A 28,000-nucleotide genomic window follows, 5' to 3' on the forward strand; every position below is an offset into this window, starting at 1 on the left:
ACGCTCTGCGTCACGCCCTGTGCCACGCCCACCCGGCCAGAAGGAGGCGGCGCGGACTGCGCAGGCGCGCTCCCATCTCGGCCACGCCCCCCAGGAAGACCACGCCCCCCGGGTTCCGCATGCGCGCGCTGCCGAGAGTCCTCGCTTCCGGGGCGATGCCCCGCGTGCTTCCGAGGCTGTCCCGACCCCGGAAGTGATCCCGGCGGTTTGACTTCAAATTGTCGCCGAGCTGAAGCGGCGCCGGAGAGGCTGGGGTCGTCGCTGGCGCCGGGCCGTGCGGGGCCGACGGCGAGAGCGCTGCTGCGGTGGGGCCGTCCTCCCTTCTCGCCGCGCCGCCACCGGGCGAGGCCCCGGGCCGCGGCAGGTGAGTGCCCCGGACCTCCGATCCCCACGCTCCGGCCTCGGGACCTTGGCGTCAGCGACGCGGGTGGCTCGGGTGACAGCGCCCCTGCCCGGCGGAGCCTCACCTGTCTGGCCTCCCGTCGATTCCCCCCTCGAGGCCTGCACACCGGAGGAGAGAACGTGTTTGAAGTTCTCTCCATCTCTCTCGTCCTTTCCGGAATCGATCCCCCAACCCACTGGTCGCTTGCAAGTAAACTCCCCAGAGATTTGACGCTGGGGTCCAGCTTCCTTCCTTCTCACCTGTTCTGTGGGTGTGAGATGGTTGATGTTGTTTCTTAACTTACTCTTGAGCCCAGCGTCCTCTGGAGGCTCGTGGCCTATTTTGTTTGCTACTGTATGGAAAACTGATCCCTTGAAGAATTTGTCTCATACAGTATATGAAGTTTCCTCTTTGAACCGCGAGTGCCATTTTTATCTTGCTAACTTGTAATAGAACAGGGATGTTCTGTTTTCTCTTAAAAATACTCATTTTATGCCTTTCTATTTTATACTTGACCTTTAGTTACTGCTGAAAACATGCCTAATGTTTTTAGAGTATGTAATAGATCTTTGATGCATATAGTCACAGTCACAATGACAGTCACCTTAGCAAGTGTCAAGAAATATTCCCCTGCCGGGCGTGGTGGCACACGTCTTTAACCCCAGCACTTGGGAGGCAGAGGTAGAAAGATCTTCATGAGTTCGAGGCTGCCCTGAGACTACATAGTGAATTCCAGGTCAGCCTGGGCTAGAATGAGACCCTACCTCAAAAAAAAAAAGAAAGGAAAAATATTCTCTTGTTTATAGAAACCTAATGGTCTCAACATTCAGTCTGACGTAGTTAACACAAAACCTTGACAAAATGCATCTGTTCAAAGTTTTGTTCAGGTCTCTATGCCAAGCGCAGTACAGGGTGCTGAGTATGTATTAATTAACAAAAGAATCCTAGGCTCTGGCTATGGAGTTTTCATTCAGTGGTCATGGCTCCAGAGAGTCACTAGGTCAGAGCGTTTTTCCCCCCCTTTTTAAAACAATGTTTTTAAATTTATTTTTTGGTGGCGGGGGTGGAGGGAATGGGTGCACCAGGGCCTCTAGCCACTGCAAATGAACTCCTGATGCATGTGCCACCTTGTGCATCTGGCTTATGTGGGTCCTGGGGAATCGAACCTGCGTCCTTAAGCTTTGCAGGCCTCCAACCCTACTTTCCTAATTCTCTTGGACCTCTGATACCCAGTTTTGAGTTATTCAGTGGTGACCTGACCTCAGTTCATAGCTCTGTTGCTTCATAAACTGCTGCTTAAACTCAGTGACTTTGGGTCAGGAATGCATTGTTCACTAGTGCCTTTGATTGAGGGTCGTTCACAAAGCTAATGAAGATGTCATCCAGGGATGTGGTCATCTCAAGACTGGACCAGAGGAGGGCTCAGCCTCACTGTGTGGCTGGTGGCAGGATGCGTGTGGCTCCTCGAAGGCTTTGTTCCTCACTGTTGCCCGCAGTCTCTCAGTTCTTCATGGTGAATCCTCAGCACAGGGCCTCCGAGTGGATTTCTTTGCAGTGGGGAAATGAGACAGTGAGCAAGGCGGAAGTCAGACTGATCCATTATTTGTTGCCTATTTGTTTCCAAGCACATTCAAGGGGTGCTAATTACACAAAGGCATAGGATACCTAAGTAGAAATTAGAGGGAGACGGTTTAGAAGTCCATTATATTTATCTATAAGTATACATTTTCTTTTGTATTTATTTTTTATTTTACTCTTCATCTTTTTTGCATATTTCACATGCAAATCCTGCTCTCAGAGAGCTTAATCTACTAGAGCTACTGTAACAATAGGCAAAGGTCTTGAGATGAAAATCCCAGTGAAATGCCAGGTAGTGTGGTGGTTCATGTCTTTAGTCCCAGCACTAGAGAGGGAGAGGTAGGAGGATCATCATAAATTGGAAGCCAGCCTGAGACTACATAGTGTGCTAGAGTGAGACTGTCTCAAAAAGTAACCAAAAAAATGTTGTTGTGCTTACCTTGAAGAGACATGTAATAAGGAAATGTGTCTTGTTCCTTCTCTTAGCTTACATTTGAGTATGAGTCTTCTCATGATTAGTGAGAATGTAAAATTGGCCCGCGAATATGCATTGCTGGGAAACTATGACTCTGCGATGGTCTATTACCAGGGAGTTCTTGACCAGATGAACAAGTATCTGTACTCCGTCAAAGACACCTACCTCCAGCAAAAATGGCAACAGGTGAGAATTACGGCTGCTGCTTGTGTTGACAGCTGAGTACTCAGAAGGTTTACATCGTAGTCAATGCATGGACGGGGTTTTTGCATGGATTTATAGATAATCTTAGTTGAAACTGAATATTAATAGTCTCACTATCTACAGTGTTATGAGCTTTACTTCTGGTTATTGCAGCCGAATAATTTGTAAAGGGGTAGTTTTTAATTCCTAAGAAGTAATTTTTTCCTAGCTTATATTTTTAACTAAAATTACAGTTGGATTTATTGAACCATTGCCAAAACTGCAAATCTCACGGGTACCATGTTTCCTTAACAATTATTATAAAGCTGATTGTATTTTAATCCTGTTCAGGAATTTCACCCAAAAGAAATTTATAGCAAGGTTCAACTGTCTACATAGGAAAGAAATGTTACAGAAATTGGTGGGAAGTTTTGGTATTTTTGAAGCAGGGTGTCAGGTTTCATGAGACACCACACCAGCTTTATAAATCATTTTTAAGTGTGTAGCTCAGACATGCTAAATAACATTTATAATGTAGTCTAGTCATCACTTATGTAGTAGACTTGATCATTTAAAAAATATTGTAGTTATCAGAGAGAGAAAATGGGCATGGCAGAACCTCTGGCCACTGGAAGTGAACACCAGATGAACTAGCCAATTTGTGCATGTCTGGTATTATGTGGGTACTGGGGGGAATCGAACCTAGGCTGGTAGGCTTTGCAAGCAAGCACCACTGAGCTATCTCCCTAGCCTGATTAAAAAGTACATTAATTTATTTCCAGGTGTGGTGGTGTACTCCTTTAATCCCAGTACTTGGGAGACAGAGGTAGAAGAATTGCTGTGAGTTCAAGGCCACCTGAGACTGCATAGTGAATTCCAGGTCTACCTGGGCTAGTGAGACCCTACCTCAAAAAAACAAACAAACAAAAAAACCAATACATTAGTTTATTTACTAGAGAGACTGTGAGAATGGGTGTGCCAGGGCCTCTTTGTCACTGTAAGTCCAGAGGCATGCACCACTCTGTATTTGGTTTTATGTGGGCACTGGAGAATTGAGCCTGGGCCATCAGGCTTATTTGTATGCAAGCACCTTTAAACCTGAGTCATCTCCCTAGCCCCTCGATCATGGTTTGAAAAGTGAATTAAGACTGGGCATAGTGGCACTAGCCTTTAATCCTAGCACTCAGGAAGATGTTGAGGTAGGAGGATCACTGTAAATTCAAGGCTATTCTGGGCCACTGAGTGAGGTCCAGGTCAACCTAGGCTAAAGTGAAACCCTGTTTCAAAAGACCATCCCCCCCAAAAAAAAAACCAGCAACATGGGAGGGGGATGGAATTAAGTCTGGTATGGTGGTGTACACCTATAATTCCAGCACTTAGGAGGAATAAGGTGATTGTGACTTTGAGGCCAGCCTGGGCTACTTATGAAAAGGTTTGTTTTTGTTTTGTTGGGTTTTTTTTTCAAGCAGAGATAGATAGAAGATAGACAGCTGAGCGTGGTGGCACACACCTTTAATCCCAGCACTCAGGAAGCTGAGGTAGAAGGATTGTGAGTTTGAGGCCAGCCTGAGACTACATAGTGAATTCCAGGTCAGCCTGACTAGAGTGAGACCCTACATCGGAAAAAGAAGAGAGACAGAGAGAGAGGAAGGACACACCAGGGCCTCCAGCTGCTGTAAATGGACTCAGTGTGTGTGCCACTTCGTGCATCTGGCTTTACATGCATACTGGGGAATTGAACTTGGTTTGCCAGGCTTTGCAAGCAAGCTCCTTAACTGCTGAGCCATCTCTCCAGCCTGACCTTGGGCTGTTTTATTATTTATTTATTTATTGGTTTTTCGAGGCAGGGTCTCACTCTGGCCCAGGCTGACCTGGAATTCACTAGGTAGTCTCAGGGTGGCCTCGAACTCATGGTGATCTTTGTACCTCTGCCTTCCAAGTGCTAGTATTAAAGGTGTGTGCCACCTCACCAGGTGATTTTTTTTTTTTTTTTTTTGAGGTAGGGTCTCGCTCTAGCCCAGGCTGACCTGGAATTCACTATGTAGTCTCAGGTTGGCTAATTGTGATCCTCCTACCTCAGCCTCTGGAATGCTGGGATTAAAGGTGTGCACCACCATGCTGGGCTTATTTTAGTTTTCAAGGATGGCTAGATGGCTTTTGGCTTACAAATTTAGATGTCAGAGTCCATCACAGTAGGAAAAGTATGACAAGAACAGGAAGCCAGCATCACATGTCACAGTTTCTGGTAGGCAGTATGGAGTTTGGGTTTTTTGTTTGTTTTTGTTTTGTTATGTATGTTTTTTTGTTTGTTTGTTTTTAATGACAGAGAGAGGGTAAATTGGCACACCAGGACCTGCAACCGAATTCCAGACACATGTCCGTGTCCCACCCACCCCTCCCCCACACATGTGCAGCCTTGTGCACTTTTGTCACTGTGCATCTGGCTTACATAGGACCTGGAGAGTTGAACACGAGTCCGTAGGCTTTGCAGGCAAGTAAGTGCCGTAGCCGCTAAGCCGTTTCTCCAGCCCTGGTTTGTTTTGTTTTGTTTTGTTTTGTTTTTGGCTTTTTGAGGTAGGGTCTCTAGCCCAGGCTGACCTCAGTATGGCCTCAAACTCACAGTGATTCTATGTTGTTTATTCTATGAGAGTGTGTGTTTGTGTGTGTGTGTGTGTGTGTGTGTGAGAGAGAGAGAGAGAGAGAGAGAGCGCGAATATGAATGAATGCCAAGGCCTCCAGCCACTGCATTCAAACTCCAGACATGTATGTCCCTGTGCACATGTGTGACCTTGCATGCTTGCATCATTGTGCATCTGGCTTACATGGGACCTGGAAAGTCAAACATGAGTCTTTAGGCTTTGTAGGCAAGTGCCTTAACTGCTAAGCCCTGGGTTTTTTGTTTGTTTGTTTGTGTTTTTCAGGGTAGGGTCTCATTCTAGCTCAAGCTGATCTGGAATTCACTTTTTAGTCTCAGGGTGGTCTTAAACTCATTCCAATCCTCCTCCCTTTGCTGGAATTAAAGTTGTACCACCACGTCCAGCTCCTGTGTGTGTGTGTGTTTTTTAACTACTTAAATAGTATAAAACTACCAAATGACAACTTGCAGTCAAACTTAAAAGTTACAGCTAACTTTTCAATATGTTATGTAGTTTGAATAAGAACTATGTAAGTAACAACTTAGCCAGGATTTTTAATTTCATCAAAATTAATTTTGTGGCTGAAAACAGAATTAATGAACCACTATTAAAATTTTGACAGAATGTGTGCATGGGTATCATATCAACATGGAGGTTTCTAATTCTCTAATAAATGACACTGTGTTCCATTTGGGCCACATCTGTTTTGAAACTAGGTTTGGCAGGAAATAAATGTGGAAGCTAAGCATGTTAAGGAAATCATGAAAACCCTTGAGAGCTTTAAACTGGACAGCACGCCCTTGAAAGCCGCACAGCATGAGCTCCCAGCCTCGGAAGGAGAAGTCTGGTCCCTGCCGGTCCCTGTCGAGCGAAGGTGAGCAGACCTGTGGAGACCACTGGCCTGAGAAGCCAGCAGCATTGGTCGTAGCTAGGAAGACACAAACAGGAGGGATGTTTTTACTGAAAAGTCCTTTTGGGGAATTTCAATTACATATCTACTAAGGTTTTTAAAAATGTTATGTATTTATTTGCAAGCAGAGAGAGACAGAAAGACAGAGAATGGGTATCGGCCCATTGCTGCTACAAACAAACTCCAGATGCATGTGCCACTTGTGCATCTGACTTGACTTGAGTACTGAACACTCTCCCCAGCCCATATATATTATGTTTATCAAGTTTAGGTGGAAATAATCCCCAAATAACAGTTTTCCTGAATGAGCTAACAGTAGTGGAAACCATGTTACATATGGGTCTAGGAACTGAAATGTTCTCAGTTCCGTCTTTGCTGCTCTCTGGCTGTGGGAGAGTTGCCTGACCTTTCTGGGCCTGAGACTTTTCCTACGTCAAGTGAAGTCGTTACACTGATGAGCTCTCAGGCATGTTCTCCCAGAACAGTATTTAGCTATACTGATTAAACAGAAAATGGCTTTTTTTGTTGTTTTATGTTTTTGTTGTTGTCGTTGTTTCGGTTTGGTTTAGTTTTGGTTTTTCGAGGTAGGGTCTTACTCTAGCTCAGGCTGACCTAGAATTCACTATAGAGTCTCAGGGTGGCCTCGAACTCTCTGCGATCCTCCTACCTCTGCCTCCCAAGTGCTGGGATTAAAGGCGTGCGCCACTATGCCCAGCTAGTATTCTTTATACTGTTTAAGCAACATGTTATTTCATTTCCCTCTCTCCCTCCATCCTTTTCTCCTTCCTTCCCTCCCTCCCTCCCTTTCTCTTTTTCTTTTCTTAGGCAGGGTCTCAGTCTAGTCCAGGCAGACTTGGAACTCAGTCTGTAGACCAGACTGGCCTTGAACTCATGGTGGTTTTCCTACCTCAGTCCCCAGAGTGCTGGGATTTAAGATGTTAGTCAACATGCCTGGCTGTGTTAAGATTTTTTGTTGTTGTTGTTTTTCAAAAAACATGTCAGGCTGGAGAGATGGCTCAGCAGTTAAGGCACTTGCCTGCAAAGCCTAATGACCTAGGTTCAATTCCTCAGTACCCAGGTACGTTCATCTAGAGTTCATTTGCAGCAGCTGGAAGCGCTGGTGTGCCTACTTTCTCTGTCTCTCTTCTCTCTATGCTTATTGGAAAAAAAATATTTTTAAAAACTGATGTGCTGTGAGGTTAGGTAACTTCCCCAATATCATGCAGCTAAAAACTGATGGAACTAGTATATCAGCCAAGCTATATTGCATCTTATCATAGTAATTACATAGTCATCCTCAAGCTAGCATTCCTCAGTCTCCCACAGAGCCTATACATGTGGGCACCACTCCCAGAGAATTTGAGGGGACAGCAGGCGGAGCCCAAGAACCTGCAGGTGATCCTGATGCGGATGTCTCATACCAAAATATTCCTGATTGTTTAACATCAATTAATGGGTATTGTTTCTTAGCCGTATTTATTTCCTCCAGCTCTAGGTAAAGGTACTAGTATTCTGCTAGTGACTTTTGATACCTTTTGAATATTTGCTGAATTTTCTCACTTCACAAGGGTTTCATACAAACTATATTTTCTGCTGGACACGGTAGCACACACCTTTAATCCCAGCACTCAGGAGGCAGAGGTAGGAGGATCGCCATGAGTTCAAAGCTACCCTGAGACTACATAGTGAATTCCAGGTCAGCCTGGGCTAGAGCAAGACCCTACCTTGAAAAACAAAACAACAACAAAAGCACGTAATTTACTAAAAAGGCATAGCAGATCCATTAAAGAACAGGAAGATTCAGGGCTGGAGAGATGGCTTAGTTGTTAAGGTGCTTGCCTGCAAAGCCAAAGGACCCAGGTTAGATTCCTCAGGACCCACATAAGCCAGATGCACAAGTGGGCGCATGCATCTGGAGTTTGTTTGCAGTGACTGGAGGCCCTGGTGCACCCATTCTCCCTCCTTCTCTCTCCCTGCCTATTTCTCTACCTCTTTCTTTCTTACATTAATAAATAAGATTTTTTTAAAAGAATAGGAAGATTCATAAAAATAAGGACAAATCATAGTTACTCTTTTTTTCTTTCTGATCTATATTGTTTGTTTGTTTTTTGAGGTGGTGTCTTTCTGTAACCCAGGCTGACCTGGAATTCACTATGGAGTCTTAGGGTGGCGTCAAACTCACAGCCATCCTCCTACCTCTGCCTCCCAAGTGCTGGGATTAAAGGCATGCACCACCACGCCCAGCTCTGATCTGTGTTTTTACATAGTTCATGACATTGTATCTTTTTTGAAGAAAAATACTAATAAGTAGCAATCATCACAGATTTACTATGGATCACTAAGTACTATATTAATTGCTTTCTATATTTATACATATCTGTATCTATCTATCTATATTAATCCTGAAGATAACCTTAGAAGTTAGGAATTAGTGTTTTGTTGTTGTTGTTGCATGTTGAGGTAGGGTCTCACTCTAACCCAGGATGACCTAAAGCTCAGGCCAACCTTGAGTTCATGAAGATTCTGTCTCACTCTCCTGAGTGAGTGCTGGGATTAAAGGTGAGCGCCAGCATGCCTGGCTCTGCTGTTTGTTTGGTTGGTTTTTTTTTCCACTTATTTATTTATTTATATGAGAGAGAGAATGGGCATGTCAAACCCTCTGACACATGCACTGCCTTGTGCATCTGGTTTACATGAGTTCTGGGAAATCAAACCTGGGTCCTTAGGCTTTGCAGGCAAATGCCTTAACCGGTAAACCATCTCTCCAGCACATCTGCTTTTTTAAAAAAAATATATTTATTTATTTTTATTTTTTTGACAGAGAGAGAGAGAGAGAATGGGTGTGTCAGGGCCTCCGGCCATTGCAAACAAGCTCCAAACACATGTGCCCCCTTGCGCATCTGGCTAACATGGGTCCTGGGGAATCAAACCTGGGTTTTTTTGCTTTGCAGGCAAACGCCCTAACTGCTAAGCCATCCCTCCAGCCCACATCTGCTGGGTTTTTTTTTTTTTGTTTTGGTTTTTTTTTTTTTTTTTTTGGTTTTTCGAGGTAGGGTCTCACTCTAGCCCAGGCTGACCTGGAATTCACTATGGAATCTCAGGGTGACCTCAAACCCAGGGAGGTCCTCCTACCTCTGCCTCCTGAGTGCTGGGATTAAAAGCATGCTCCACCATGCCCGGCCACATCTGCTGTTTTTTAAGAGTTGTTTGCTGGTCTTCTGAGCGGGACATTACCATCGCAGTTAATCATGTTCTTACTGATTGTTTTCCCATTTTCTTTTAAAAATATTATTTATTTATTTATTTAATTGCAAGCCAAGAGAGAGAGAATGGGTGTGCCAGGGCCTCCAGCCACAACAAATGAACTCCAGATGCATGTGCCACTTGTGCATCTGGCTTTACATGGGTACTAGGGAATCAAACCCAGGTCATTAGGCTTTGCAGGCGAGTGCCTTAACCACTGGGACATCTCTCTGGCCCACCTTTTCTTTATCATACATAAAGCTGTGGCAATATATTTAATTTTTTCTCCCCACACTTATTATCGTACTGTTTATTTAACAGAGTCTCTAGGCTGGCCCATTAACTTGCTTTGTATCCAAGGATGCCCTTGGACCTTCTGCCTGCACCTGTGGAGAGCCAGGATTGCAGGTTACCTCGCGTGATTTACACAGTGCTGGAGATGGCGCACAGGGCCTCATGCACGCACGCACGCACTCCACCACCTGAGCTCCATCCCAGCCCTACACTTGTACTTTCAGAAAGAGAACTAATAACGTGACTCAGTTGTGGTTGTTTCCTTACCTGACTGTTTTCTTCCTTTCCTCCTCCTGGAGACTCATCACTTGGCCCTTAGGCTGCCATCACAAAATAACATAAACTGGTTGGCTTAAATAAGAACAGATTATTACCGTGCAGACCAACTCAGTTTCCAGGGCAGTCTCTTGTTCAGCAGTTCAGTCTCTTGTTCTGGTCCTCTCTGTATGTGATCTCTCGGCTGTATACAAAGACATGAATCCTGTCACTTAGCCTTAATCACCACATAAATTTATAGTCCTATTTAAAGACCAAGTTTAGTCTCATCCTGTATTCTTTTAATTTTTTTAAGTTTTTAAATTTTTTTAAACATATTTATTAGAGAGAGAGGGAGGAAGGGAGAAAGAATGGGTACATCAGGGCCGCTAGCCATTGCAAACAAACTCCAGACACATGCACCACCGTGTGGTGTGGCTTACGTGGGATCTGGAGAATTGAACCTCGGTCCTTAGGCTCCATAGGCAAGCATCTTAACCAGTAAGCCATCTCTCCAGCCTCCTGTATTATTTTTAAAGCTGTATATAAGTGTGAGTACCAGGAGCTTTGTTGAATAAAGCCCTACAGAGAATAGCTTAGATGCTCCTAGATGTGTGTCATTTAAATCTTATGTTTTTCAAATATCTCACAGTTTCACAGAACTCAGAAGTTGCCGGGCATGGTGGCGCATTGCCTTTAATGCCAGCACTCAGGAAGCTGAGGTAGGAGAACCACTTTGAGTTTGAGGCTACCTGAGACTACAAAATAAATTCTAGGTCAGCCTGGGTTAGAGCAAGACCCTGCCTTGAAAAATAAAACAGCACCAAAGCTCAGAAGCCCACTCAGTTCTTACTGTCTGCTGCAGCCACTGTGCCGATTCGCTCCAGGTTCCTGGGATGAGCCCGCAGCAGAGCACCTCGCTTCTCCCACTTGCCGTCCCTTCAGCTCCAGTGTTTGCTGGCTCTTCCTCATTTTGTCACATCTCTCCTCAAAAACCATCACTCAGAGCCAGGCGTGGTGGCACACGCCTTTAATCCCAGCACTTGGGAGGCAGAGGTAGGAGGATCGCCGTGAGTTTGAGGCCACCCTTAGACTACATAGTGAATTCCAGGTCAGCCTGGGCCAGAGTGAGACCCTACCTCAAAAAACCAAATAAGGGCTGGAGAGATGGTTTAGCGGTTAAGCGCTTGCCTGTGAAGCCTAAGGACCCCGGTTCGAGGCTCGGTTCCCCAGGTCCCACGTTAGCCAGATGCACAAGGGGGCGCACGCGTCTGGAGTTCGTTTGCAGAGGCTGGAAGCCCTGGCGCGCCCATTCTCTCTCTCTCCCTCTATCTGTCTTTCTCTCTGTGTCTGTCACTCTCAAATAAATAAATAAAAAATTAAAAAAAAATAAAAAAGAAAAACCAAATAAATAAATAAATAAATAAAACATCTCTCAGACTCTTGTCATCGTCCCTGCCTTTAAAGCTAGATGTCTATTCAACATCTGTAGCCTACAGACATGTTCATTGGTGTTAGTGAGTCTTGTTTACCATCATAGCAAGGCTCCTGAAATGGAGCCTTCGCCGTGGACTCTTGTCGGTGGTTGGCTAAATCAGCTGAAGAGCTTTAGGGTGTTCTTGCTGCGGAACCACGTTGTGTGTTCACTGTCTCCTCAGTGCTTACAGTTAGTGACCTCAGGCTGCCCTTTTCCTTCCTTACACAGACCAAGTCTTTGCTTTCCTCCCTCCCTCCTTTCTTTCTCTCATGGTGTCTCACTGTGTTACCCAGGCTAGCTTTTTCATTGTTGTTATTGTTTGTTTCTTGGGATTTTTTGTTTTATTGACCTCAAACAAATTTAGGAGTTTAATTATGTAGAGGTCTGATTTCTGCCATGGAAATCAAGATGAAATGAGGCAATATATGATATCTTCCATGGGTAATTTTTGGTGGTGGTTTTGTTTTTGTTTTTCCAGGTAGGGTTTCACTCTAGCGTAGGCTGACCTGGAATTCACTATGGAGTCTCAGGGTGGCCTTGAACTCACAGCGATCCTCCTACCTCTGCCTTCCGAGTGCTGGGATTAAAGGCATGTGCCACCATGCCCAGCTCATGTAAGTAATTTTGGTTTGTTTGTTTGTTTTGGTTTCTCGAGGTAGGGTTTCACTCTACCTCAGGGTGACCTGGAATTTGCTATGTAATCTCAGGATGGCCTCGAACTCAGTGATCTTCCTACCTCTGCCTCCCAAGTGCTGGGATTAAAGGCGTGTACCACCACGCTCAGCTTCATGTTAATAATTTTTAAATGGGAAAGTGACTAAAATTTTTCATCAATCAGAATTATTATGTATTCTCAATAAAATGACCACAGGGAAAAAGAATGACCACAGAGATTACGTGCATGTCAGTAGATAAAGGAAACTTAACATTTACAATATATTCTAGTTCTTTTGAAAAACTCTCCTCTGATAATTGCTCCTTTTCAGTTTCCAGCAGACAGGCTTTTGTCCCAAGTCCAGCTGTGTTGCTCTCCTTCATTGTTGCTCAGAGGAGAATGCTGCACTTCACTCCTCGCTCACAGCAGCTGTGTCCATCTGACAGTCTCCATCTTAGGCGTCCCCACCTGGCAGTTGTTCAGTTCTGTTGTATGCTTAGTTTCTGCCTTGGCTGCTTTGCTTTCCAACCCTGTGTGTCTTTACCCAGCTCCAAGAGTAGACTTTGGTTTGAATGATCTTATGTTTGTTTAGACCCTCACCAGGACCTAGGAAACGCCAGTCTCCTCAGTACAGTGACTCTAAACCACACAGTAGCCGTCCAGGCACAACTGCCAGAGCTCACCGTCCATCTGCACAAAATCTCCACAATGACAGAGGGAAGGCTGTTCGCTGTCGTGAAAAGAAAGAACAGAATAAAGGAAGAGAGGAAAAGGTAAATGTCCCTGGGATTCATAAGTGGAAAGTTATTTGTTAACCTTCAAAATGAGAGATGATTAAGTGATTAAGGAGCTTGCCAGCAAAGGCAGATTTCCCTAGTACCCATGTAAAACCAGATGCACGGATGGCGTATCATGTGCAGTTCATTTGCAGTGGCTATAGGCCCTAGTGTGTCTATTCTCTCTCTTTCTAATAATGTTTTTTAAATAAAATGAAGAGTTGAAAAATGACTACAAGCTGGGCTTGGTGGCGCACACCATTAATCCCAGCACTTTGAAGGCAGAGGTAGGACGTTCACTATGAGTTTGAGACTAGCCTGATGCTACACCATGATTTCCAGGTCAGCCTGGGCTACAGTGAAACCTTACCTTGGATAATTAAAAAAAAAAAAAAATTACAAATTTTAATCATCAGTTGGCCTGAGTTGCTGCCATCAAAATTTAGTCATACACGACATGGCCTGGGATTTTTCCTTTCACCATTCAACAGCTATTTTTGGTTGTTATTTATAACTTTATATTTAGTCTTCTTCAAACTAGCAAAGTCTCAGGAATAGTATAGAGAACTTCTTATGCTTTCACTTAGTTTTACCTATTATTAGTTCTTTGATTTTGGGAGTGGGGAAGGAAGTCTTGACCTTGAGACAACTTTCCAGAAGCCTAGTTCAAAGTCTGAGGCTTCTAGTTAATGGTGTTAATCTCTAACACGTTCATCCGTTTTGTCCACACCCTTCTGGGGCAGCCTCCTTTCCTTGCCAACTCGCACATTTATGTGTTTTTTTTCTGCTCCATTTTCCGCATTTCTCTCTCTGCATCTGGATAAATGTCGTGAGCAATAACCGAGCCACAACCCTGGAGTGTTGTGCTTCCTCCACCAAACAACTTAAAATGGGTCCATGATGGTTTCATTTCCGCCCCGTGCAGGTTTCTGGACACAGGCGGATCCTTTGCTAGAGCGAAATGTGAAGGACCTGCAGCCAGTGCGCAGCGAGGCACTGCTCTGTGTTCTGCACTCCTGCGAGCATGCTCCTTTTCCAGGCTCCCACCAGCCCCCGCTCACTTGCTTCCAGGACTCGGGCTTCTCTGCCTGCAGCTCCCAACTCCCACGTTCCTTCTGCAAACCACAAGGTCAGGGTGAGAGAGAGGGATCTAGTTTCATTCTTCTATGTGAGATAATATTCCTCTCTCCCAGCACAACTTGTTCAAAAACATTTTTTTTCGTTGTCGTTGTTGTTGTTTCCCAGTGTGTGTTTTGGCACCCTGGTCAGAAATCAAGTTCGGTGCGGGTTCACTTCTGGATCATCTTCTGTTCTGTGGCATTAGTTCTCCGTGTAATTTTTGTGTCCATACCTTGCTGGTTTTGTTGTTGTTTTACTGTGGCTCATAATATAACTTGAATTTAGTCTTGTGATAGCTTTGCTCTTTTTTGCTCAGGATTACTTTGACTGTGTAGGGTCTTTTGTATGTTCATATGAAGTTCATTTTAGGATTATGGTTTCTATTTCTGTGAAGAATGTCATTGGAACTTATGGAGAATTCAAGGAATCTAGGTCACTTTCAGTAACAGGCCATTCTCACACTATTCTGCTAATTCATGAGCTTGGAGGTCTTCCCATCTAAAAGTGTCCATTGTAGAAGTTTTCACCACCCCAGTCATATTCACACCTAGATCTTTGTTGTTGTTGTTTCTGTTTTGTTTTTTTCAAGGTAGGGTTTTTCTCTAGCCCAGGCTGACCTGGCATTGACTGTGTATCTCAGGGTGACCTCGAACTCACGGCAATCCTCCTTCCTTTGCCTCCCAAGTGCTGGGATTAAAGGCATGCACCATCATGCCTGGCTTGATTTTTTTAAATTAATTAATGATTTTCTACAAGAGACAGAGAGAGAATGGGTGCACCAGGGCCTCTAACCATTGCAAATGAACTCCAGGTGCATGAGCCACTTTGGGCATCTGGCTTTATGTGGGTACAGGAGAACTGAACCTGGGTCATTAGGCTTCACAGGCAAAAGCCTGGACCACTGAGCTATTTCTCCAGCCATTTTTGTTTTTTCAGGCTGTTGTGAATAGGATTTTGTATGCTGATTTTGTATTTTGTTGTTTTTCTAAAAGTATTAGTCAAGAGTTTTCTTAAAGGCCTTAGGGATCCTTTTCTTTTCTTTTTTTTTTTTTTTTCAATCTAGGTAGGATCTCATTCTAGCCCTGGCTGACCTGGAATTCACTGTGTAGTTTTAGAGTGGCCTTGAACTCATAGTGATCCTTCTACTTCTGCCTCCTGAAAGCTGGGATTAAAGGAGTGTACCATCATGCCTGGTGGATTTCTCCTTTTTTTTTTTTTAAATCTTTTCACAATTTTTATTAACATTTTCCATGATTATAAAAAATATCCCACAGTAATACCCCCCGCACACACTTTCCCTTGATCTCTCCCTTTTTTTTAAATGTCCACAATTAACACTTTCTTGTTTTGTATTGAGTGTGAGTGTATATGGATATGTGCATGCATGGTTGTGTGCATGCCACCGCATACAACTGGCAGTCAGGATCAGAGGACAACCTCAGGTTGTTGGTTCTCTCCTTCCACCTTAAGATAGGATTCCTTGGGCTAGAGAGATGGTTTAGCAGTTACGGTGCTTGCCTGCAAAGCCTCAAGATCCAGGAGAGAGGGCTTAGTGGTTAAGGTGTTTGCCTGCAAAGCCAAAAGGATCTTGGTTCATTTCTCCAGGACCCACGTAAACCAGATGCACAAGGGGGTGCATACAACTGGAGTTCATTTGCAGTGGCCGGAGGCCCTAGTGTGTTCTTTCTTTCAAATAAACAAATAAAAATATATTTAAAAATAAATAAATTTGGCTGGAGAGATGGCTTAGTGATTAAGCATTTGCCTGTGAAACCTAAGGACCCCAGTTTGAGGCTCAATTCCCCAGGACCCATGTTAGCCAGTTGCACAAGGGGGCGCACACATCTGGAGTTTGTTTGCAGTGGCTAGAAGCCCTGGCGTGCCCATTCTCTCTCTCTCTCTCTGCCTCTTTTCTCTCTGTGGCTCTCAAATAAATAAATAAATTTTTTAAACAATAATAAATAAATAAATTTCTTTTATATTTTTTAATGAAAGAGAGAATTGGCACACCAGGGCCTCCAGCTACTGTAATCCTGTAATCAAAACTCCAGACACATGTGCCGTCTTGTGCACATGTATGACCTTGCATGCTTATGTCACCTTGTGTGTCTGGCTTACGTGGGATCTCAAGAGTCAAACATGAGTCCTTAGGCTTAACAGGCAAGTGCCTTAACCGCTAAGCCATCTCTCTACCCCCAAAATTAAAAATTTTTTTTTTAATTTATTTATTTTGAGAGAGACAGCCAGCAGCAGATAGAGAGAATGGGCACTCCAGCCATTGCACATGACCTCCAAATGCATGTGTGCCTTTGTACATATGGCTTAATGTGGGTACTTGGGAATCAAATCTGGGTACTTAGGCTTTGCATGCAAATGCCTTAACTGCTAAGCCATCTCTCCAGCCCTAAAAAAAAAAATTCTTTAAAAAAAAAAAAAAGGATTTATCCTGCTGCTGGGAAGCCTGAATGTCCGGCCTGTGAGCTTTGGCATTCTCGTGTTGTTGAGTATAGACACTTGTGTGCTGCTTTGCATCTGGCTTTACATGAGTGCTGGGAACTTGAATTCTGCACAGCAAGCACCACCAAGCCACCCCCAGCCCCTCTGTAGGATCCTAGGTGTAGGGTCATGTCATCTGCAGATTGCTGTGGTGAAGACGTCCACACTACAAAGCACAGAGTGGAGAGAATGGGGATAGAAAACAGCTTGCTTGGTAAAATGTTTGTCTTGTAAGCATGAAGACCTGATTTCTACCCAGAACTCATATAACAAGTGCTGGCCATAAAGGAACACTTACCATCCCAGTGCTGGGTAAAGACATGCAGATCCCAGGACGCCCTGCCTAGCCAGGCTAGCCTCTTTGACAAGCTCCACGCTAGTGAAGAACCCCGTATCAGAAATGGTGGATGGCGCCTGAAGAAGTTATCCTCTTCCTCCACACATGTGCATGCCCACATGGACATGCACGTACACACCAAAACAAAGGAAGGAAACAGTGGAGAGACTGGACACCCTTTTGTCATTCCTTATATTGAAGGGGATGCTTAAGACATTTTCATCTAGTAGAACACAAGCTTACAGGTTTGCCATATATAGCCTTTATTACATTGAGGCATATTCCTTCCATTCCTAGTTTCTTCTGAGCTTTTATCATGAAGAGATGTTTAACATTGTCAAAGGCCTTGTCTACATGTACTGAGATACGTGATTACTGTCTTTGAATCAACTTACACGCTGTGTTATGTTTATTGATTTGCATATTTTTATTTATTTGGTTTTTCAAGGTAGGGTCTCACTCTAGGCCAGGCTGACCTGGAATTCACTATGGAGTCTCAGGGTGGCCTCGAACTCACGGCGATCCTCCTACCTCTGCCTCCTGAGTGCTGGGATTAAAGGTGTGCGCCACCACACCCAGCCAAATACTTTCTAAAATATATGTTGTTGATTTCAGTTTGAAAGCATATTGAGAATATTGACATCCATGTTCATCAGCGAAACTGCTCTAATAATTTTCTTTTGTTGTCTGAGAGAATAGGCACACCAGGGCCTGTAGCCACTGCAAAAGAGTTCCAAACACATGTGCCACTATGTGTGTCTGGCTTACATGGGTTCTGGGGAATTGAACCTGGGTCCTTAGGCTTTGCAGGCAATCACCTTAACCACTAAGCCATCTCTCCCTCCAGCCCTTCTTTTGTTGTATATTTGTGTAGTATGATTGTATTGGCTTTGTAAAATGAGTTTGCTTACATTCTTCCTGTCTACTAATTTGGGGTGTGGCTTTTCCTAATCTGAGACCTTGAGGAATATCATTATGTCCTTTGATTTATTTGAGACAGAATTTGAATGAATAAATGAATGAAAGAATATGAAATGGTCATGCCAGGACTTCCAGCCATTGCAGCTGAATACCAGACACATACTCCACTTTGTGCATCTGATTTTATGTGGATACTGGGGAATTGAACTCAGGCCATCAAGCTTTGCAAGCAGGCACCTTTAACCACTGAGCAATCTCTCCAGCCCCAATTTTTTTTTATATATAGATACGAATAGCCTAGAACTTTCTTCATAAGAACTGTGTTTTCTGTGTATCAAAAGGTTCATGTTAATTGTATTCTAGAAATTGTTTAATTCCCTTATTTTTTCATTGACCCACTGATCATTCAATAGTGTATTGTTTAAGCTACATATTCCCTTGCTAATGTCCTTTTTGTAATTCCATTATAATCAGATAAGATACAAGAAATTAAATAGTTAATTCTTTTGTATTTGTTAAGACTTAGGGCCCAGAATGTGGTCTGTTTTCTAAAAAGTTCCTTAATGGACTGTATTCTGTGGCCCTTGTGAAATCTTGTAAAAGATTCTGTAAATCCCTATTTATTCTATTTGACCTGTGACGTAGTTTGAGTATGAAGGATTTTTTTTGTTTGAGGCAGGATCTCTTGTAGCACATGCTGACCTCAAACTGGCTATATAGCTTTGTAGCCCAGCTGGACTTGAACTCCTGATCCTCCTGCCCCCACCTCCCATGTGCATTACAAATGTGTTCAACAGAGTATAAATTTTTCATGTTGATTTTCCCCTCACCCCCTCTGGAGTATCTATCTCTTGATGACAGTGAAGTATTGAGGTCTATTACTGTTTTTGGATTTATCCCTGAAATAAGGTATGCCAATATTTAGTACATAAATATTTATAGCTGTTATATCTTTTTGAATGATTCTTTCCTATTAATATGAAGTGACCTCTGTCTCTTCTAATTTTGTCTTAAAATCTACTTTGTTGTATCAGCAGTGGCTGCTCCTGCCTGCTTCCAGCTTCCACTTGCTTGATTCGTTGCTTTTTTTTTTTGAGGTAGGGTCTCTAACCCAGGCTAACCTGGAATTCACTATGTAGTCTCAGGGTGGCCTCAAACTCATGGCGATCCTCCTACCTCTCCCTCCCAAGTGCTGGGATTAAAGGTGTGCGCTACCACACCCAGCTGACTCATTGCTTTTTATCCTTTGATTTTGTCTGTGTCTCTTACAAACAGAAAGTTGGTTTTTGTGTTTTATCAGCTTTTAAGAGATTCTTCTCTGGTTGGTCATGTCTATTTGGAGTCTGAGTCACTTGTGCCACTTTTTGCATTGGGCTTACCTGGGTGGTTGGGAAATTGAACCTGGTTGGGCAGGCTTTGCAGGCAAGTATCTTTCTTTAACCACTAATCCATTTTCTCAGTCCCTGTGATGGGAAGTTTGAGTTGTTTGGTTTTTCCATCTCAAAAATGAAACAAAATCACTTTAGTCCCATTTTTGTTGGTGACTCAAAGAAAATGTAACTTTTCAGTCAATTAAAAGTTCTTCTGTTTTTCCATAATATAGAACAAATCACCTGCTGCAGTTACAGAAGGAGAGACAAATAAATTTGATAGCACTGGATATGATAAGGACTTAGTAGAAGCCTTGGAAAGAGACATAATTTCGCAAAATCCCAATGTTCGATGGTAAGTCTTACTACAAGATACTTGGGAGCTAATGAGGTTTTTTTCAAATATTTATTTACTTACTTGAGACAGAAAGAGGCAGGCAGAGGGAGTGAGTGAGTTTGGGTACGCCAAGGTCTCCTGCCACTGCAAACCACCTACTGACACACGTGTCACTGTGTGCGTCTGTCTTCAGTAGGGGTACTAGGGAACCAAACCTGGGCTGTCAGGCTTTGTAATTGTAAACAAGTGCCTTTAGCCACCGAACCATCTCCCCAGCCCTCCTTTATTTATTATTATTTTGTTGTTGTTACTGTTTTTCTTTTGTTGTTGTTGTTTTTCAAGGCAGGGTCTCACTCTAGCCTAGGCTGCCTGAAATTCACTATGTAGTCTCAAACTGGCCTCAAACTCACAGCAATCCTCCTACCTTGGCCTCATGAGTACTGGGATTAAAGCATGCGCCACCATGCCTGCCCTCCCCCTTTTTATTTTTAAATATGGTTCTTCTATCTAAATCCTGGTAATTATGGAAAGCAATCATGAGTAAGCATTTAAGATGAGCTGGCGTGAGGATACAGGCTTAACATCCCTATCTGAAATTTGAAAGTCAAAAATGCTCCAAGATCCAAAAATTTTAAGCAAAGACAGGATCCTTAGAAAGCTTCAGATTTTGGATAGGGAATGTTTATCTGATGAAGTCTGCTAATATTCCAAAGTCTGAGATGTTTGTGGGCCCAAGCTTCTCAGCTAAGAGACACTCAAACCATTTCTTAAGGGGCTTAGAGCCAGGTGAGCCAGGGCATGCTTGTGTATCATAGCATGTGAGAAATTTCAGGCTAGCCTGGCTCTATGATGAGACAGTGAATGAGAGATGTGGGGTCCTGTCTTCTCATGAACCAAGCCAAGAGCTGAAGACAGAGTTATGCTCTTGGTGTGCCCTGGCTGGCATGGTGAGCTTAATTTCGTGTGCCAGCATGCTGCTTCCCCTCCTGGCCCGGGGGCTTAGCACCTCTGTGCTGGCAGTGGTTCTCAAGAGGGAGACATGGAGCGGGGCGGGGGGGAGTTCAGACCCTAAGGGGTGGGCAGATTGATAAAGTGTCTCTTCTTGCAGGGATGACATTGCTGATCTAGTAGAAGCTAAAAAGTTGCTTAAGGAAGCTGTGGTGTTGCCAATGTGGATGCCAGAATTCTTCAAAGGCATCAGGAGACCCTGGAAGGTGAGCGCACAGCTACTTCTCCACGTCAGAGTCAGTGGCAATATGGCTCATGAAGAGCCATTGTTCAACCGCTTGGGGGAAGTGAAGAAATCTTAGGTCAGGTGTGGTAGCTCATGCTTATAATCCCAGTTCTCAAAAGGCTAAAGGAGGAGAATCACCATAGTTTAGGCCAGCCTGAGTTCCATAGTGAATTCTGAACAGCCTAGACTACAGAGTGAGATACTGTCTCAAAAAATCCGCTAGGGGCTAGAGAGATGGCTTAGTGGTTAAGACACTTGCCTGCAAAGCCTAAGGACCCACGTTCAACTTTCCAGATCGCACATTAGCCAGATGTACAAAGGTGGGGCAAGTGTGGGGTCACACATGCCAATCTGGAGTTCAGTTGCAGTGACTCAGGCCCTGGTTTGCCAATTTTCTCTTTCTCTAAAATAAAATGTTTTTTTAAAAGTACACTGTTAGGCTGAAAAGATTGCTTAGTGGTTACAGCACTTGCCTGCAAAGCCAAAGAACCCAGGTTCGGTTCCCCATTACCCAAGTAAGCTAGATACACATGGTGGTACATGTGTCTTGAGTTCGTTTGCAATGGCTGGAGGCCCTGGCACACCCATTCTCCCTCCCCCTTTCTCTCTATCTGTCTCTTTCTCTCTCTCTCAATAAGTTAAAACATATTTTAAAAAAGAATAGCTAGGAGGAAAATGTTTAAAGTATAGATTGTATTCAGAATTTCACTTAGACCAAAAGTATTGCAAGATACTTAGAGTAAGAAGTAGGTATGTAGATGGGAGGACTGTTATGAGTTCTAGGCTAGCCTGGAGTCAGATTGAGTTTTGGGTCAGCCTGGGCTAGAGTGAGACCATACCTCAGGAAAAAACACATCGTCTCAGCAAAGTGCGTCTAGATGTTGATGGACCTGTGTTAGGGTATAGATGATACTCATCTTTTTAAAATTTATTTTATTTATTTATTGTTCTTGGTTATTCAAGGTGGGGATCTCGCTCTAGCCCAGGCTAACCTGGAATTCACTATGGAGTCTCAGGATGACCTCAAACTCAAGGCACTCCTCTGACCTCTGCCTCCTGGTGGTGGGATTAAAGGTGTGCACCACCTGTTTCTCTAATAAAAAGTAAAAGAACAGAACGACAATGTCAGATAAAGCCCTTGCTTACACTGTTGTTCCTTACAGGGAGTACTGATGGTTGGCCCGCCCGGCACGGGAAAGACCCTCCTTGCTAAAGCAGTGGCAACAGAATGCAAGACAACGTTCTTCAATGTCTCTTCATCAACTCTGACTTCCAAGTACAGGGGAGAGTCTGAGAAGCTTGTTCGTCTTCTGTTTGAAATGGTGACTGTTTGAGTCAGCTCTAATGATTCTTTACCTGTAAAAGGGAGAAAGTGAGTTTCCGCTTTCTCTGGTCACAGATGAGCTAGGCAGGGTGGCAGTCGGCCCCAGAGCATGGCTTCTGGCTCATGAAGCCCCCTTCGTAGCTGAGTGCCTTGAGTTGGTCTCCTTTCTCCAGAGGGAGAGCCACATCTGCTAATTTCTGGGTGTGCCAGCATTACTAATGTGATCTAAATTCTGGAACAATTCCATTTTTTTAATCCACTTGCTTTGACTTGGAAAATGCAGTATTACAACAAACCAGAGCCGGGCACGGTGGCACATGCCTTTAGTCCCAGCACTCAGAAGGCAGTTTTGAACCAGTTCTTAACTATTTTTCAGTAGCCCATTGTACAATACTAATTTAATGAGAATCTCTTTGATCATTTAAAAAAATAATTATCTTATTGCTGTGTGTGTGTGTGTGTTGGGGGAGGGAGTCGGTATTTACAGTCCAGAATAAGTAGGCCTTTAATGGCAAGTTTGAAGCCATCCTGGGCTAGGTGAGACCCTTTCTCAAAAGTCAAACAAGGGCCAGGCATGGTGGCGCGGGCCTTTAGTCAGTACTTGGGAGGCAGAGGTGAGTTCGAGGCCACCATAAACTACAGAATGAATTCTAGGTCAGCCTGGAATAGAGTGAGACTCTATGTTGAAAAAGCCAAAAAAGAAAAAAGGGGGGAAAAGGAAAAGAGAGAAGGAAGAAAGAAAGCGAGAGTGAATCAAAATCAGCATTATCAGGGCCGGAGAGATGGTTTAGTGGCTAAGGCACTAGCCTGCAAAGCCAAAGGACCTGGGTTTGATTCTCCAGGACCCACAAGCCAGATGCTCAAGGTGACACATGCATCTGGCATTTGTTTGCAGCACCTGAAGGCCTTGGCATGCCCATTCGCTCTTTCTCTATGTACCCCTCTCTCTCTCAAAAAAAAGTTTTTATTTAATTAATAAATAAATTAATAAAGTTTTTATTTAATTAATTTTTTTATTTAAAAAATTTTTTTTATTTATTTATTTGAGAGCGACAGACACAGAGAGAAAGACAGATAGAGGGAGAGAGAGAGAATGGGAGCGCCAGGGCTTCCAGCCTCTGCAAACGAACTCCAGACATGTGCGCCCCCTTGTGCATCTGGCTAACGTGGGACCTGGGGAACCGAGCCTCGAACCGGGGTCCTTAGGCTTCACAGGCAAGCGCTTAACCGCTAAGCCATCTCTCCAGCCCCCAAAAAAAGTTTAAAAAAAGGGCTCTTGGGCTTAGTGGTTAAGGTACTTGCCTGCAAAGCCTAAGGACCCAGGTTTGATTCCCCAGTACCCGCGTAAGGCAGATGCGCAGGGTGGGGCATGCAGCTGGAGTTCCTTTGCAGTGGCTGGAGGCCCTGGTGTGCCCGTTCTCTACCTCTTTCTCCCTCTCTCAAATAAAATGTTTAAAAGCATATATATTAAAAACTCAGCATCACCAGCAGCCAAGTCGTCTCCCTTCAGTTAAGGCGAGAGAGGCGTGGTGCGGCACCTCGTCTGTTTCCACCTGCCAACCCGCAGATTACCCTTATGGAATGGAGTTGATCACAAGGCCTCACAGGTGCTAGGCAAGCACTCTACCACTGGGCTCTTCAGCCCCAGTAAATTATTTCAATGAAGAGAGAACAAAAACTGAAATCTTGTATTGCATGGTTTGCTTCTTAGGCCCGATTTTATTCTCCAGCCACCATATTTATTGATGAGATCGATTCCATTTGTAGTCGCCGAGGAACTTCTGAAGAGCATGAGGCCAGCCGGAGGGTGAAAGCCGAGCTGCTGGTTCAGATGGATGGTACGGATGTGTCTGTGCAGACTCGTGTGCAGGGGACTGTGCCCTGCTCCAGGCAGACAAGCTCTGCTTGGAACGCTAACCAGTGCTTTCCACACATGTTGGAGACTGCGGTTGGACTGGGGGGATGGTGGGGGCGGGGCAGACTGGCATAGTGCCTAGAGATGGACGACAGTCATTTACAACGCTGACAGTAGGGATGTTAGAAACACTGGCCATCCACAGGACACCTTTTGACATATATGATGATATTTTGAGCCATGGAATTCAAAGAAATACATAAATGCAGGTAGATGGATCTCAGAGGGTCTGATACACTGACAGGTATTTGAGCTGAGGTGGTATTTTCAGTCATATTTTGCATAATGTAAAAAGTCATTTCCATTCTCCTTACCCTTGTAGGTGTTGGAGGTGCCTCAGAAAATGATGACCCTTCTAAAATGGTGATGGTTTTGGCAGCAACTAATTTTCCCTGGGATATAGATGAGGCTTTAAGACGGCGTCTTGAGAAGCGGATTTATATTCCTTTACCATCAGGTAGCCTTACTTTCATCTTGTCTGAAAACTGTTAACTCACAAGTAGTTTTTGCTTGAGTTAAAAATTTTAGTACTGACATTTATTTATTTACAAGCAGAGAGAGAATGGGTGCACCAGGGTGTCTAGCCACTGCACATAAACTCCAGGTGCATGCAGCACCTTGTGCATCTGGCTTTACCTGGGTACTGGGGAGTTGAATACAGGTCATTAGGCTTTGCAGGCAAGCGCCTTCACCACCAAGCCATCTCTCGGGCCTTTGGCTCTTCTTGGAAAGACAAATAAATGCTGTATTTCCTTGTATTTCTGTTTGACTCCATCTACGTCCTGGCAGTCTTGGTAACTAAAATAGGCAAGGTCAGTGAGGAGCTGGCGATGGAGCTTAGTTGTAGCATGTAGAGTGCTGGCTTAGTGTGCGTGAGGCCCTCAGCTCCATCCCAGCACCACATAAACTGGGCGTGGTGGCACATACCTAAAATCTCAGCCTTGGGAGGTACAGGCAGGAGGGTGTGAAAAGTTAAAGATTGGGCTGGAGAGATGGCTTAGCGGTTAAGCGCTTGCCTGGGAAGCCTAAGGACCCCGGTTCGAGGCTCGGTTCCCCAGGTCCCACGTTAGCCAGATGCACAAGGAGGCGCACGCGTCTGGAGTTCGTTTGCAGAGGCTGGAAGCCCTGGCACGCCCGTTCTGTCTCTCTCCCTCTATCTGTCTTTCTCTCTGTGTCTATCGCTCTCAAATAAATAAATTAAAAAAAAATTTAAAAAAAAAGTTAAAGATTTCCCTCAAGTTTGAGACCTGCCTGGGCTATGGGAGACTCTGTCTCAATCTGTTTAGTGAGGGGCAGCTCTGTACATTTCAAGCAGATGAGCTCTAAGAACTGAAAACAACTCCTTACGCAAAGTAAGCTTGAGCCAGGCTCACACTATAAAGCCAGCACCGGGGGCCAAGGCAGGAAGATTGTTCAAAGCCAGCCTGAGCTACATAAAGAGTACCTGGGCTATAATATGAGACCCTGAAAAGTAGTGTTGAGAAAAAATAAAGATGTTGAAGGCTTCCATTTTAAAATGTGTTTCTACTATTAGCAAAAGGCAGGGAGGAGTTACTACGAATAAGTCTTCGTGAATTGGAACTGGCTGATGATGTTAACCTTACAAGTATCGCAGAAAACATGGAAGGTTACTCTGGTGCGGACATTACCAATGTGTGCAGGTATTTGTGCTTTTCTTTTGATGCAGAGGTTAGTGTGTGTGTAAATTTCTAACTAGGAAGTGTTTGTGCTGTATTAAGATAGGTGACCCACATCGGGCTGGGATATAGCTCATTTGTACCCTGGCATCCACAAGGACGCAAATTTGGTTCCCAACTCTTGTTTACAAAAGAAAAAAAGCCCAGTGTGGTGACACATGATCCCGATCACCATGAGTTCAAGGACAGTCTAGGACTACATAGTGAGTTCAAGGCTAGCTTGGGCTAGAGCAAGACCCTACCTCAAAAAAATAACAAAAAAAAAAAAAAGAAAAACAAAAACACATTACAATCTGTAGTTCATGGCAACAAGTTGTTTTAAGTTAGTGTTAACAGATGTTGGCAAGATAATTGCCAATGAACAGTCTGTTTGTTTGAAAACTGCAAGTTCAAGAAGCTAACATTAGAATAATTTTAGTAAGAGAAAATCATTAGTTGTCATACATTTGAAGTTATTGGTGCATTTCTTCACAAATACTATTACATGGGAAATAACTGAAATATATTTCACCCACCAGGGAGTATAGTAATGCAGTCTCATTTTCAGTGACCATGTCCTAAATATGAGGGGAAGAGCACAGCCAAGAAGTTTGACTCACCTGGTCTTTGTCCTAATCTTAGTGCTAGGTTCCTCATCTGAAGGGGCTCTGTTGCTGTCCTTGTGCATAGATGATTGCCGGGTGTGGTGGCTACACCTGTAATCCCAGTATTTAGTAGCTGAGGTAGGCATGTGAGTTCAAGGCCAGTGTGGTCTATATAGTGAGTTCAGGACAACCTGGACTAGAGTGAGACCCCATCTCAAAAAAAAAAAGAGAGGGCTGGAGAGATAGCTTAGCAGTTAAGGTGCTTGCCTGCAAAGCCTAAGAACACATGTTCAAATCTCCAGGTTCCATGTAGCCAGACACAGTGACTCAAGCACACAGTGTCACACATGCCACAAGGGGGCGCACACGTTTGGAGTTCATTCACAGTAGCTGAAAGGCCCTGGTGGTCCCATTCTCTCATTCACTCAAAAATAAAATTATTTTTTTAAAAAAAAGCCGATTGTGGTGGCACACATCTTTAATCCTAGCACTTGGGAAGCAGAGGTAGGAGGATTACTATGAGTTCAAGGCCACTCTGAGAATACATAGAGAATTCCAGGTCAGCCTGAGCTAGAGCGAGACTTTACTTTGAAAAAAGATTTAAAAAAAAAAAAAGGATTTAACTTGATAAAAGTGGTACCTGTGGGGTTGGGAATGTAGTTCAGTTATAGAGTGTTTGCCTAACATGCAGAAATCACTTGAGTTTGATTCCCAGGACTGCTTAAACCAAGGTGTGTTGCACTGCTTATAATCTCAGCATTTGAGAGGTGGAGGAGGATCAGGAGTTCAGGGTCACCCTTGGTTGCAGCTTAGAGCTACATGAGACCTGTCTCAAAAATAAAAAAGAGAGTAAGCCGGGCGTGGTGGCGCACACCTTTAATCGCAGCACTCAGAAGGCAGAGGTGGGAGGATTGCCATGAGTTCAAGGCTACCCTGAGATGACAGAGTTAATTCCAGGTCAGCCTGGATCAGAGTGAGACCCTACCTCAAAAAACCAAAACTAAATAAATAAAAACAAACAAGAGAGGTACTTGAATATGAAATTTCTGTTAACAGAAGAGGAAAAAGGATACCCTCAGAACTTGATCTATTATCCTTTATGTGCAGAAAGTAACTGTATAGCTAACATGTTCTCTCCGTGGCTATCAAACATCATAATGAACTGCAGTTGCTCGCTCCTTTGTTTGCACCTTTTTACTTCTTAGCCTTTATGCTCATATTAAGTATAAGTAAACTGATTATCATCCTTATTTCATCCTGAAAGATGGAATAGCTAAAAAAATAAATTCAAATTAGGCCTTGTATTCCAATGCAGCTCTAGGGCAATATCCCATGTGTATATGTAATAAGACCCCAGGGACTGTCACAACACATGCATTGAAAGTTTCTTTATTCAATTATAGTAACACTTTGGGCTCTTCTTAAAACTTAAAACCTAGGGATGCATCCTTGATGGCAATGAGAAGACGTATTGAGGGTCTGACCCCAGAAGAAATCCGCAATCTTTCAAGAGAAGAGATGCACATGCCTACAACTATGGAGGATTTTGAAATGGCTTTAAAGAAGGTTTCTAAATCAGTATCAGCTGCAGACATTGAGCGATATGAGAAATGGATACTGGAGTTTGGATCATGCTAACGTCTCACACGTAAACACTGGGAAATCTGCCTTAAGTCTTTGAAAAGTTATTAAATGTAGTATTGCATTGCACTGAGTGCTATATTTTTTTAAACTTTCATAATGGTAAGATTTTTAAATCCTTTATGATTCTGAATAAAGGCAGTTTTTATTTAAGCTGCAAA

The 28,000-nt window shown here is 43.8% G+C and overlaps 1 protein-coding gene across 1 annotated transcript; it reads left to right on the forward strand.

Moving 5' to 3' along the window:
* The first annotated feature begins 250 nt into the window (after positions 1–250).
* Katna1 (katanin catalytic subunit A1) lies at positions 251–28,000 on the forward strand. The gene is made up of 11 exons (XM_004651131.2): positions 251–364; positions 2,447–2,621; positions 5,971–6,128; positions 12,681–12,861; positions 19,341–19,462; positions 20,553–20,658; positions 21,842–22,000; positions 23,714–23,840; positions 24,240–24,374; positions 25,452–25,578; positions 27,638–28,000. The coding sequence occupies exons 2-11, from the start codon at positions 2,460–2,462 to the stop codon at positions 27,834–27,836; spliced, it is 1,476 nt and encodes a 491-aa protein (XP_004651188.1). The 5' UTR covers positions 251–364; positions 2,447–2,459; the 3' UTR covers positions 27,837–28,000.

Source organism: Jaculus jaculus, chromosome 9, assembly GCF_020740685.1.
Source record: "Jaculus jaculus isolate mJacJac1 chromosome 9, mJacJac1.mat.Y.cur, whole genome shotgun sequence".
In the NCBI taxonomy this organism is placed as follows: domain Eukaryota; kingdom Metazoa; phylum Chordata; class Mammalia; order Rodentia; family Dipodidae; genus Jaculus; species Jaculus jaculus.

Coding starts and splice junctions, on each gene's coding strand:
- Katna1 (XM_004651131.2), top strand. CDS start 2,460: ATGAGTCTTCTCATGATTAGTGAGAATGTAAAATTGGCCCGCGAATAT. Junction 12,862..19,340: donor ATAAAGGAAGAGAGGAAAAG/GTAAATGTCCCT, acceptor TCCATAATATAG/AACAAATCACCTGCTGCAGT. Junction 22,001..23,713: donor TTCGTCTTCTGTTTGAAATG/GTGACTGTTTGA, acceptor TTTGCTTCTTAG/GCCCGATTTTATTCTCCAGC.